The sequence below is a fragment of the Pan paniscus genome, chromosome 18 (assembly GCF_029289425.2).
Source record: "Pan paniscus chromosome 18, NHGRI_mPanPan1-v2.0_pri, whole genome shotgun sequence".
Taxonomy (NCBI): domain Eukaryota; kingdom Metazoa; phylum Chordata; class Mammalia; order Primates; family Hominidae; genus Pan; species Pan paniscus.
The window spans coordinates 5,346,919-5,359,970 of NC_073267.2; the positions used below are offsets into that span (position 1 = coordinate 5,346,919).

Below are 13,052 nucleotides of genomic sequence, written 5' to 3' on the forward strand. Positions count from 1 at the left end.
CACTGAAGCACTGTGTTTAGAGCCAGGCAACTTCCTTGACTGCATGAACCGGGACGGCAATTTTCACCTCTCTTTCCCAATTTCAATTCTCTACCCACACCCTACCTTTCCCGTCTTCCCGTTATCAACAGAATGGGCCTTGCCTCTCCTCTCCAAAGCTAAGTCCTTCACCTGAGCTTGGAACCCAATCTTTCCCAGTCCACAAATCCTTCTCCCCATGCCTGCCTTCCCCCAAACCTCTCACTGCTCCCCCAGCCCTTCCTTCCACAGGTCCTTCCCAATCCTTGTGACAGAAGCACTCACTGGCCAGTCTCCTCCACACACATTCACATACTCCGCCTGCTCCTCCCTGCAACCCTGAGAGCTGGGGGCTGGATGCCACTGCTGCTATTTCAACATGCTTTTAAGGATGACTTTTAGCTTGCCAAAGTGTCTTTTCTTGATTCTTGTACTTCTTCACCTCTCTTTGCAAGTGACAATGGTGCAAAAGAATGCCTTTCCTCATTTCTGATCATATCATGTTCTTGTTTTTATAGTTTTTAATTTTTATTTATTTATTTATTTAAAAAGAGAGATGGGGGGGGTCTTGCTATGTTGGCTAGGCTGGTCTCGAACTTTTGGTATCAAGCAATCCTCTCACCTCAGCCTCCCAAAGTGTTAGGATTATGGGCGTGAGCCACTGCACCCAGCCTCTTTTCTTTTTTTAGAGAAAGCATTATGCTGTCTCCCAGGCTGGAGTGCAGGGGGGTGATCATAGCTCACTGCAGCCTCAAACTCCTGGGCTCAAGTGATCCTTCCACCTCAGTCCACCTGAGCAGCTAGGACTATAGGTGCATGCCACCATGCCCGGCTAAGTTTTAAAATTTTTTTGTAGAGACGGGGTCTTGCTGTATTTCCTAGGCTGGTCATGAACTCCTGGCCTCAAGGGATCCTTCTGCTTTGGTCTCTCAAAGTGTGGGGATTACAAGGATGAGCTACTGCGCTTGGCCATGTTTTCAATTCAGAATTTCTCTGACTGCTGGATGTCCCCTGCAGCTCCTCCACTTTGACCCTGTCATTCTTTCCATAGTTTTGGTCTTCTGGAACCATCTCTACAAATGGACCCCTAATCTCAGCTGGAATATCAGCTGCTCACATTCTCCCTGACCCAGCCTGTATTAAGTAATTTGAATCACATGTTGAAAATGGAACCCACCAACTTTCTCACCAAAATAGACCTCCTTGCTAACTGCTTCAAGTTGTGGCTTAAAAACAAGGAGGTACCTTTTTGTCACTCATTATTTGGGTAGTACAATATTCCCCCATGATTCTAAATCATGACAGGCGAATTCCCTTTCCTTTCTTGGTGTTCTAGGAAGTCCAGTAGACCTGGGATAAAGCTTCTGGATTTTTTTGAGACACAGTCTCGTTCTGTTGCCCAGGCTGGAGTGCAGTGGTGTGATCTTGGCTCACTGCAACCTCCACCTCCCGGGTTCAAGCGATTCTCCCACCTCAGCCTCCCAAGTAGCTGGGATTAAAGGCACCCACCATCATGCCTGGCTAATTTTTGTAGAGACAGGGTTTCACCATGTTGGCCAGGCTGGTCTTGAACTCCTGACCTCAGGTAATCCGCCCACCTTGGCCTCCCAAAGTGCTGGGATAACAGCCATGAGCCACCATGCCCAAGTCAAGGTTCTGGATTTTTAACATGGCAACTGAGAGTCCTTCACACTGTGTCTCAGACAAAATGGAAATGTGGATTAAGGTGGGTTGGGCAACAACAGAACTGGTTGGTTTTGATGCTGGCTTCATACTCTTTTATTAAAAGTTTGACTAATGGGCCAATAAATGTGTTGGGTAAAAACATCAGGACTCTGTCCTCACCCCATCCTGATCATTTTTTTATTTTTTTTTTTTTAACACAATCCTCCTCCCCTTTGTTTGCACCTAATATGCCCTTATCTCCTCCACTCTACAGAGACAAGTTCACCAAAAATAACTGGTAGCATTAGTGATTTAAACAGTACAAAAATATCACGTAAAAGATGCACTGTTTTTAGTCTGGGGAAGACCATGTGAAAGGTACAAACTGGAAACTGACTTTAGCTAACTTGCTCCAGAGAATGTGTTTTCCTAGAAAAGGTATCTTTTTGCCAACAAGACTCTGCGGAGGAGACAGGCCTACAGAGCAGGCACAGAGGCAAGGCTGGGTGCAAGTTGGGTCTGGGAGCATGTCCAGGATCGCCCCACCCACACCGGGCAGGGTGCAGGACAGCCAGCAAGTGCTCAGTGAGGATCCCCAAGCACTTTCATCTCCCTTCCCCCACCTGCCCCACCATGGCCAATTTTGGGGCTTCATCATGATTCTACTCAGCCAGTGGTTCTCACAGCGTAGCTCTGACCAGCAGCAGCAGTATACCTGGGAACTGGTTAAAAATACAAATTCTTGGGCCCCACCCGGACATATTGACTGAGAAGCCACCTTCCAGATGACTGTGAGGCACAGGAAAGTCTGAGAACCACTGAGCCAAGTGCTCCTTGCTCTTGAGTTCTGGAGCCAAAAAAATCCCTCAGCTTATGCCCAAGGGAGACCCGACCACAGATTTATACAGCTTTTGACTCCTGTCTTTATCGATAAGAGTTACAACATCCCCCCACCTTTTCCATTCAATGCCAGCAATGGCTGGGACACAACCCTTAAAGAACCCCCCTGGGGTCACCTTCTCCCCACCCTCAGCAGAACCAGAGCCACTGGAGGCCTTTTCATCAAAGGTCCTACTTTTTGTCTGTGGGTGTGATGCTGCCATTCACGGCTGTGCTGTCAGCTGCCTGGATGGAGGTGGAGCCAGTTTCCTACGGACAGGAAGCACACATCATCAAGTCAGTCTGCCTGCAGTTTAAGGCCCCAGGTGAAAATTAAAATGGGGAGGCATGGAGCCTACATACCTCTTCACATATTTTCAACTTCTTCGTGATTGCCTGGTAACAGACAGCTGGCTAATGAAGGAGGAGGAAAGAGACTACTTATGCTACTGCAGGCTTAACCAGTCTTCATAATAATCCCCTCAAAGGTTAGACCCAAAGCGGGAAGTTAACATCAAATATTTGTTTTATACTTTAGTGAACTCCAAATTTTACACTAGAAAGTTCATACACATTACCTCATTCAAGTCCCCATGCAATTCTACTAGGTCTTTTTGCTGACCATGGTGTTGAGAATAAGAGTCATAAGCTTGGAACCCACATCTATCCAACTCTAAAGCCACAAACTCTCATGAGATCCTAGCACGGCTCAGCCCACCCCATAACCTTGCAGACCTTGGGAGAACCTCCCTCTGCATCCGCAGGACTTGGAGACTACCTCTTGGAGTGAGCTTGAAGATGTGTCTGCCATGCAATTTCATGGGGTGCTGACAGCTTATGATGTTTGGTTTCTGCCCTAAACTCTAAAGGTCACTGTGACGGTCTCAACTACACAGCTGGCTGAGTTTTAAATGCTCTTTTTGTGTTATCTATTTATCTATCTGAGATGGAGTCTCGCTCTGTCGCCCAGGCTGGAGTGCAGTGGCACCATCTCGGCTTGCTGCAACCTCTACCTCCTGGGTTCAAGCGTTTCTACTGCCTCAGACTCCCAAGTAGCTGGGATTACAGGAATGCACCACCATGCCCAGCTAATTTTTGTATTTTCAGTAGAGATGGCGTTTCACCATGTTGGCCAGGCTGGTCTTGAACTCCTGACCTCAGGTGATCCACCCGCCTTGGCCTCCCAAAGTGCTGGGATTATAGGCATGAGCCACCATGCCCGGCCTTTGGGTTTATTTATCTTTTTTGAGACAGAGTCTTACGCTGTTGCCCAGTCTGGAGTGCAGTGACGCAATCTTGGCTCACTGCAACCTCTGCCTCCCGGGTTCAAGCAATTCTCCTGCCTCAGCCTCCTGAGTAGCTGGGATTACAGGCACGCGCCACCACGCCAAGCTAATTTTTGTATTTTTAGTAGAGATGAGGTTTCACCATGTTGGTCAGACTGGTCTTGAATCCCTAACCTCGTGATCCACCTGCCTTAGCCTCCCAAAGTACTGGGATGACAGGTGTGAGCCACCGCGCCCGGCCTGGATTTACTTTTAATCTTAACAATGCTTGGCTCATTAGCGGGCCCATATGGGGGTTTCTGGGCTAGTTGCTCTGGGCAATACACCGGCAGAGCCTAACTTTTCAGATGGCCAGGCCAGGACCCAGTGGAGGAGCACTCCTTGGCCAGTCCCTGACCAAGGGCCAAGAGCCTCAAAGGCAACTCACCTTCTCTGTTTGGCTTAGCAGGAAATGATGGAAATGAGGATCTGCATCTTTAACAGGCTGAAACCAGAAAACAGTGAAATAAAACCAGTTATCTGCCACCAAAGGTCACTTCCTTCTCCCTGGTAACTGGACTCTCCTCTGGCTGCAACACCTCTGGATTCTGGTCTCTTTTTCACAATTGTCTGGAAACTCTTTTCCCATTTTGGCCTAAGCCTTTTTATAAACAAGCCCCATTCCAGCTAGAGGAAAACTGGCTTTAAAGTGTAAAAGAATAGATGATTCTGCTAGGTTGGTACACAAATTATTCCAAGGAGCCTGTGGGAAAATATTAACAAGCATACTTGTGCTTTATAAATTCGGTACTTATCAGGCACAGCAGATAACCCAGCAAACTAAGTCACATCTATTCTGGAATTTCAGGGTTTTGGCCTACTTGTGTCTGGTACCAAGCCCTTGGCGATCTCATCTTACTGAGCATATTAACAGAAACAGAGTAGCCACGACAGTGGACCTTCATGGGCTTTCCATAATTATGCCCAGCAACAGGTGCAGCTGCACCAAGGATAATAAAACTAAACATAAAAGTTGTATTTATGGACAATAAGAGGGTGTTTATAAAATATTAGGGGAAAAAAACTTGTGGAATCATCCCACTTTTGTGAAAAAGAGCCCTGCCCAAAATAAAAAAAACTAGACATAGGTCTATAATCATGTAAATGAATGCTAAGTGGGCATCCCAAAGGACTAAAATCCGTCACCTCGAGCCTCACAGTGCTCACCCTAGAGGGAAATTTTTAATTTTTTATTTCATAGACTTCTGTACTGTTTTGTAATAATAAATTAAGCCTCACACACAAGAAAGGGACAAAAAAAAAAAAAAGGATCACACAGGAACCTCGCCCTAAGCCACAGCTTGTCCTGCCGGCAGGAGAGCTCCTTACCTCGCTTGCGGTTGGCTGCCATTTAAACGCGGCCATCGGTCCGGCCATCATCCCCTTCACGGTACTAGACTCCGGGATGGTGAGATCCTATAGAGGGAGGGGCAGGGCATTTTAAAATTACATTCAAACCCCAACAAAACCTCTTGCAAGCTCCACAGTCTAAGGGAAAGTTCAAGCCAATCCCCAACCACTGTTCTGATGACCGTCCCTCGGGAGAAACAAGCCAGTTCTTCCCATTAACACAAAGTGAGTCTTTCTTCTCAATTCTGGAAATAATAAAATGTGTGCTTATGTCTAAATTTCACAAAGATGGAGGTAATTAGAAAGCCCAAGTACGATCTGCAGTACTGTCTGCAAAGTTTCAGAGTAAATGCCTTATGGTGAATACCAAACATTAAGAAACAGTTGTGGTGGCTGGGCGTGGTGGCTCATGTCTGTAATCCCAGCACTTTGGGAGGCCGAGGCAGGCAGATCATGAGGTCAAGAGATCGAGACCAGCCTGGCCAACACGGTGAAACCCCGTCTCTACTAAAAAAATACAAAAATTAGCTGCACCTGTACTCCCAGCTACTCCAGAGGCTGAAGCAGAAGAATCGCTTGAACCGGGGAGGTGAAAGTTGCAGTGAGCCGAGACTGCGCCACCGCACTCCAGCCTGGAGACAGAGCAAGACTCCATCTCAAAAAAAAAAAAAAAAAAAAAAAAAGAAACAGTAGTGGCTTCAGAAGGAATCCACCATATTTCAAAGAAACGAATAAAACCACATGGGGCTGATGAGATCTGCCCACATTTTACAGCTATCATGACAAAGGCAGAATTAAACTCCAGGGTGGCCAGAGCCCAAGAGCCTGAGTTCTCCTGAGACGGACACAGGAGGACATGGTGAGATGAGAAGCTCCTCTTCATCGATGGCCCGGCTCACCTTCTTCCTGGGCAAAGGGTCCTCTTTCCAGTTTTAACACTGGTCTGGTCCCTCTCGACTGCTCTGATGTTACCTTGCACTCCCTTTCCCCAGTCACTCCCTTCCAGCCACAGTGGCCCTCTTGACACCCCCTGCCTAAACTACTCCTGAGGTTTTCTCAGTCTTAGAAAACGCCTGCTCCATTCTACTAGGCCGATATCTTTAGAGCCCTTCTTTACCCCTCTCTTCTCTAATCCACTGGCAATGAATGGGGCTTTACAGTTGGCGATCTGCCCAACCCCTTCTTCTCACCATCCCTGCTACTAATACCTAAGCTCAGGCCACCTGGACAATTGCAAAAATAAATCTCCCTGCTTCCACTCACAGTCCAGTCTCTACAAAGCAGCCAGAGTCAGCTACCAAAAGGGCCAATCAGATTATGATGCTTCTTTGCCTTAAACTGGCTTCCAGTCTCACATAGTAAAGCTACGGGCTTTATGAGCATGGTCTATAGGGAGGGTCTTGCAAGTTCTGCCGTCTCCCACCCATCCCATGCCAATCTCCAACCTCAAGTCCTATTTCTTCCCCCGTCACTGCTCTCTAGCTCGTTAGCACCCTGCTGGCTTTTCCCCCCCGCACCAAACACACCAAGCATGTGCCTGCCCTGGCACCCTTGTGCTACTTGGAACGTTCTTCTGACAGTTATCTCCTTGGCTCAGGCTCGCTTTGGGACTCTGTTGAAATGTCACCTTATCAGAGTGGCTTCACCTGACCTCTTTTTATGTTTGCCCATAGAACATGATGCTGATGTGGATTATAATGAGAACAAATGCCTTCATAGGGCTTACTATGAGTCCTATTTCATACATACATTCTCATGTAATTCTCGCCCCTTCATGAAACAGAATTATTATCATCTTCTTTTTTTTTTGAGACGGAGTCTTGCTCTGTAGCCCAGGCTGCAGTGCAGTGGCACAATCTTGGCTCACTGCAACCTCTGCCTCCTGGGTTCCAGCGATTCTCCTGCCTCAGCCTCCTGAGTAGCTGGGACCACAGGCGCGCGGCCACCATGCCCAGCTAATTTTTTGTATTTTTAGTAGAGACGGGGTTTCACCATGTTAGCCAGGATGGTCTCGATCTCCTGACCTCGTGATCCGCCCGCCTCGGCCTCCCAAAGTGCTGGGATTACAGGCGTGAGCCACTGCACCCAGCCCTATTATAATTTTCTTTTACAGAATAGAAAACTAAGGCACACAGAGCTTAAGTAACCTTGCTTAAGGTCACCGAGTCAGTCACTGGTGTGGTAGACACAACTTATTTATTTATTTGGAGGCACAGTCTAGCTGTCACGCAGGCTGGAGTGCAGTGACTCAATTATGGCTCACTGCAGCCTCAACCACTTGAGCTCAAGTGATCTTCCCACCTCAGCCTCCTGGGTAGCTGGGACTACAGGTGTGTGCCACTACGCCCAGCTAATTTTTTATTTTTATTTTTTGTAGATTATTTATTTGCAATTATTTGTTTTCTGTAATTTCTAATTTTTTGTTTTTTATAGGGTCTTGCTATGTTGGCCAGACTGGTCTCTAACTTCTGGCCTCAAGTGATCCCCCTACCTCGGCCTTCCAAAGTGCTGGGATTATGGGAGTGAGCCACTGTGCCTAGCAGACTGACAGAATTTGGCTCCAGGGTCTGTCATATTAGAAGCACATCCTAGAAAAGCAAGAACTCTGCCAGTTTGGCCTACTCTACAACCCATGCTGCCATACAGTCCAGGTTCAATTCTTACTGAAGGAGCCTCGTCTGACTTTTATGCTGCTTTCTCTCCAGGCATTTGGCCTATAGGAGAATTACTCAATAAACATTTGTTGAATGCAGAGGTTTTTGGGGGAAAAGAAAAGGCCCAGCCCAGAGCTGCCCAAAAGAATATTCTGCAATGATGGGCATGTACTCCATCTGCACTGTGTGATAGAGCAGGCGCCAGTCAAGCGTCACTGTGGAGCATCTCACACAATAGGGTGATGGAGAAGCTGCATTTTAATGTGCATTTAATTTCAATTTAAATGGCCAGTTGTGGCTGGGGCAGCACAGCTGTCTTGGGTGGTGCAGCCCTAGGGCTCACCTAAGGCCACAATGACCCAATGGAAACAAGGAGGAGGCAGCTTGTAGCTCTCAGTATGGCACTAAGGAAGGGCCCCAACTCCTAAACTTCTGCTCCTCGTGTGAGTATGGGATTTTGGGAGAGTCACAGAACTAACAGCGCTACTTTGATCCCGGTGGGCTGTGCCCAGAGTTCATCCCCAGAAAGAGGGTGGGTGGGCGCTGCTGGGGTGCAGCTCTTACATGCAGGTCCAGACGCAAACCCAGTCTTTCCCTGCCTGCCTCCGCCATCAAGGTCAGCTTTTTCCATTAATCCTCACGGGGCAGGAGATTATGTCCCGGAATGGCACTCAGCTGGGCTTTGCCCAGTTATCAGCCTATGTGACTGCTCAGTGTTTCTGAGAGGAGCTCGCCAGCCAAATGACAATTACTATAGCAACACACACACAAACACCCTCCTCTGAGACTACAGGATGTATCGCATTTAAAACACACCCAAATTCCAAAGCCCAGGCACCGATTCCCTACCTGTCTGAAGGTGCTGAACTGAAACGGCTATCTGTCCTGTACCACATGCCAGCTCTGTCCTCTCCTGCTCATACGTCCTTTCACTATGGGCCAGGCCAAGCACAAAGAACAGGCAGGAAGGACACCTCGAAGGGTCAATAGCAGCTAGAGCTCCTGGAGCACAGACACACCTCGTTTTATTATGCTTTGTTTTATTGTGCTTCGTAGGTGTTGCACTTAAAAACAAACAAACAAACAAACAAAAAAAACGGGCCGGGCGCGGTGGCTCACGCCTGTAATCCCAGCACTTTGGGAGGCCGAGGCAGGTGGATCATGAGGTCAGGAGATCGACACCATCCTGGCTAACATGATGAAACCCTGTCTCTACTAAAAACACAAAAAATTAGCCGGGCGTGGTGGCGGGCACCTGTAGTCCCAGCTGCTCCAGAGGCTGAGGCAGGAGAATGGCATTAACCCAGGAGGCGGAGCTTGCAGTGAGCCGAGATTGCGCCACTGCACCGCAGCCTGGGCGACAGAACGAGACTCCGTCTCAAAAAAAAAAAAAAAAAAAAAAAACCAAAAAACCAAAAAACGAATCGAAGGTTTGTGGCAACCCAGTTATCAATCAAATCTATGGGGGACATTTTCCCAACAGCATGTGTTCACTTTGTGTCTCTGTCAGCATTTTTTTTTTTTAAGCAATGAAGTATTTTTAACTTAAGGCATGTATATATATATATTTTTTTGAGATGGAGTCTCGCTCTGTCACCCAGGCTGGGGTGCAGTGGCATGATCTCGGCTCACTTCAAGCTCCTCTTCCCGGGTTCACGCCATTCTCCTACCTCAGCCTCCTGAGTAGCTGGGACTATAGGCGCCCACCACCATGCCCGGCTAATTTTTCGTATTTTTAGTAGAGACGGGGTTTCACCGTGTTAGCCAGGATCGTCCTCCATCTCCTGACCTCATGATCCGCCCGCCTTGGCCTCCCAAAGTGCTGGGATTACAGGTGTGAGCCACTGCGCCCGGCAAAGGTATGTACATTTTAAAAGGACATATTGCTATTGTGCCACTTAATAGACTACAGTATAAACCTAACTTTAACATGCAATGGGAAACCAAGACGTTTGTGTGACCTGCAATGATCTGGAATCGAACCTGCAGTATCTCCAACGTATGCCACACTACTCCCCAAATTAATAATTCAGACCCAAGGGCTGTCTGCAGTTTATTGGGAGCTTGTGAGACGAGTTCCTGTAAGCCTGGGCAGTGGCCTCTGGGGTTCTCACTGTACAAACGGCTACTGTCTGCGAAACAAACCTAAGAACTGATCAAATGCCTTGTACACAGGCACTGTTCTAAGTGCTGTGTCCATGTCACTCATTTAACTCACACAGTGAACCTATGAGGCACGTACTGTTGTAATTCCTAACGATGAGACAAGGAAACTGAGGCAAAGGTGCTTTGCTAAGGTCCTATATACGTGATTCAAACTCCAGGCCCTCGTCATAACCTCTCCTTTGTACTTCCCTTCATCCAACGAGAAGGTGTTTCTTTCCAGGGTGGCACAGGCACCGGTGAGATGCATGGCTTCACATACCAGACAATATCAATTTGGGAAATAGCATAAAATCTGACAGCCCAGATTCCTTTTGGATTCCAGGAAATAAACTCAGAAGTCACATTACATTTTTTGTGGGTCAATTTAGATCATGTTCCCTATAAAGTTCTCTCTGCACTGCAGCTGGCAGCTTTTCCAAACCTTGGGCTCACAGTATGCAGGGACAGCACTGCCACCCTTGCTCTCACCACTCCCTCAGCCTGAGGTCATCTAACAGTGAGAAGGGCTGTCTCTCACCAGAGGCCTCACACTGGCAGCCCACAGAGATGTTTCTATGGCCCCAAGACATATTTTTGAACTAAGCACATTTAAAATTGGGATATTTCACATAAAAACCTGTATTTCCAGCTTCTCTCTTTTTTTTGAGATAGGGTCTCACACTGTTGCCCAGGCTGGAGTGCAGTGGTGGAACTGTAGGTCACTACAGCCTTGACCTCCTGGGCTCAAGTGATCCTCCCACCCCAGCTTCCCAAGTAGGTGGGACTACAGGTGTGTACCACTATGCCCAACTAGTACTTTTTGTTTCTTTTTTTGTTGTTTTTTTTGAGACAGGGTCTCTCTGCGTCACCCAGACTAAAGTGCAGTGGCATAATCTTGGCTCACTGTAACCTCCACCTCCTGGGTTCAAGTGATCTTCTCATCTCAGCTTTCTGAGTAGGGGGGACTACAGGCACACACCACCAACCCCAGCTAATTTTTAATTCATTTATATTACATTTTTTTTTTTTCTTTGAGACGAAGTCTCACTCTGTCGCCCAGGCTGGAGTGCAGTGGCGCAATCTCGGCTCACTGCAACCTCTGCCTCCCGGGTTCACGTGATTCTCCTGCCTCAGCCTCCCGAGTAGTTGGAATTACAGGAGCGTGCCACCACACTTGGGTAATTTTTGTATTTTTAGTAGAGACGGGGTTTCTCCATGTTGGTCAGGCTGGTCTCGAACTCCCGACCTGAGGTGAACCACCTGCCTCGGCCTCCCAAAGTGCTGGGATTACAGGTGTGAGCCACTGCGCCCAGCAAAAAAAATTTTAATAGAGATGGGGTTTCCCTATGTTGCCCAGGCTGGTCTAGAACTCCTGGGCTCAGGGGATCCTCCTGAGCTGGCCTCCCAAAGTGCTAGGATTACAGGTGTGAGCTACCATGCCTGGCCAATTTTTTAGTTTTTGTAGAGCTAGTCTTCAACTCCTAAGCTCAAGCAATCTCTTCACCTCAGCCTCCGAAAATGCTGGGATTACAGGCTTAAGCCACTGCACCTGGCCAACTTTGTCTTTTTTTTTTTTAAGGGAAAGGGTCTTACTATGCTTCTCAGCCTGGTCTTGAACTCCTGGGCTCATGTGATCTTCCTGCCTCAGCCTCCCAAAGTGCTATGATTGCAGGTATGAGACACCACAACTGGCCTTCCCAGCTTCTCTTGAGAAAAAACAGACAATTTGGCAGAAGCTGGCTAGAACCCTGTGGACAGAGCATGACCACCCCAGACTCCCTGACCATGGCCAGCGCTGCTGCTCTGAGCACCAAGGCAGGTCAGCTGGGGTGCCTGGCACCCGCGCCACTGCTTCTTAGGTCCAGTCAGCTACAGTTGCTTCCATTACCTGCCTGGGCTCGCTGGTGTCTGAATTTTTGAGCCTTGATCCAAGGTCTAATGTTCCATCATGGCCTCATCACCCAACTGTTGCTGCCAGCCATCTGGCTTCTGTTCTCTTTATCCTGCTGTTGACAATCCTACCGCGTTCGTGACACAGGCCCCTTCACTTTGAAATTCTTCTCTGTGGCCTTCTAAGACCGGCCCCAAATCTTGTCAGCAAGAAGGCGAGAGAGGCACTGTCACTGCTTTATCTCATCTTGCTAGCTCCTCCCGCTCCTTCCTGCCCCAAGCACGGCATTCTTGTGGCAATGCAGGCCTCCGCGCTTCCCTCTTCTCCCTCTCTTCCTGAAACAAACCCATTCCACTGCCTGGACTCAACTACCCTTTTACAAATTCACCTCCCAAATCTACATTTCTAGTCCTGAGGTCACACCAAGCTCCCAGGCTGTCTAGGCCTTGCCTCAAGTTCTTGCCATTCCAAACAGAACTGGTACTCTTTCTCCACAAGCCACCTCTACATCCCCACTCCTCTACTTTTAAGAAAGTGATGACCACTTTCCCAGGAATGAAGATGGAAATCCTCTTTTCCTTTTTCTCATTCATCCTCTATATAACCAGTTATGGAATCTTAAGAACTCTTCCTCTGAAGTGCCTCTCACCTCTTTGCTTGCAATATTTGCAATTACCCCCTTATGAATGCACGCCTAGACTTACCTTCTAATTGGCTCTGAGACTTTCCCCTCTGCACTCTGTGACTACTGGTGCACACACGGGAAGCACACACTGCCACTGGCTCAATCACCTTCACGGGCCCCCACTGACTCCAAGACGCTTTAGTACCATGCTGCTTCAGTAGACCTTCAGGCCCTCCATGATCCAGGGACAAGCTTCCTTTTTCTCAGCTTTCCTCACTATCCTCTCCCTGTTCGAGAGTATCTCCACCAGCACCGAGCCTCACATGGGCTGTGCCCTCCATCTTTGGAATGCCTTCCCTTCTTTCTTGCTAAGCCCCTCCCAGGGCCAGCCCTTGTGCACCGGCTCAAGTGGACTGCTCTCCTGCCTCGCGCTCCTACTTTACACCTGCATGCAGGCCGTGTCTCTCACCTGGTCTATGGGATTCTTTATTTTTTAAGTT

At 48.1% G+C, this 13,052-nt stretch overlaps 1 protein-coding gene across 9 annotated transcripts in view; it reads right to left on the minus strand.

Moving 5' to 3' along the window:
- Window positions 1-13,052, minus strand: part of GLYR1 (glyoxylate reductase 1 homolog) — a 44,300-nt gene that overhangs the window by 15,519 nt on the left and 15,729 nt on the right. For all 9 annotated transcript variants that reach the window (XM_055099525.2, XM_055099526.2, XM_003815105.5 and 6 more), the window contains 4 exons: window positions 5,217-5,303; window positions 4,276-4,332; window positions 2,926-2,976; window positions 2,759-2,832 (listed from right to left, as the gene is read on the minus strand). In XM_055099525.2, the coding sequence (XP_054955500.1) occupies window positions 2,759-2,832; window positions 2,926-2,976; window positions 4,276-4,332; window positions 5,217-5,303 (269 nt within the window). The remainder of the gene's footprint in view (window positions 1-2,758; window positions 2,833-2,925; window positions 2,977-4,275; window positions 4,333-5,216; window positions 5,304-13,052) is intronic.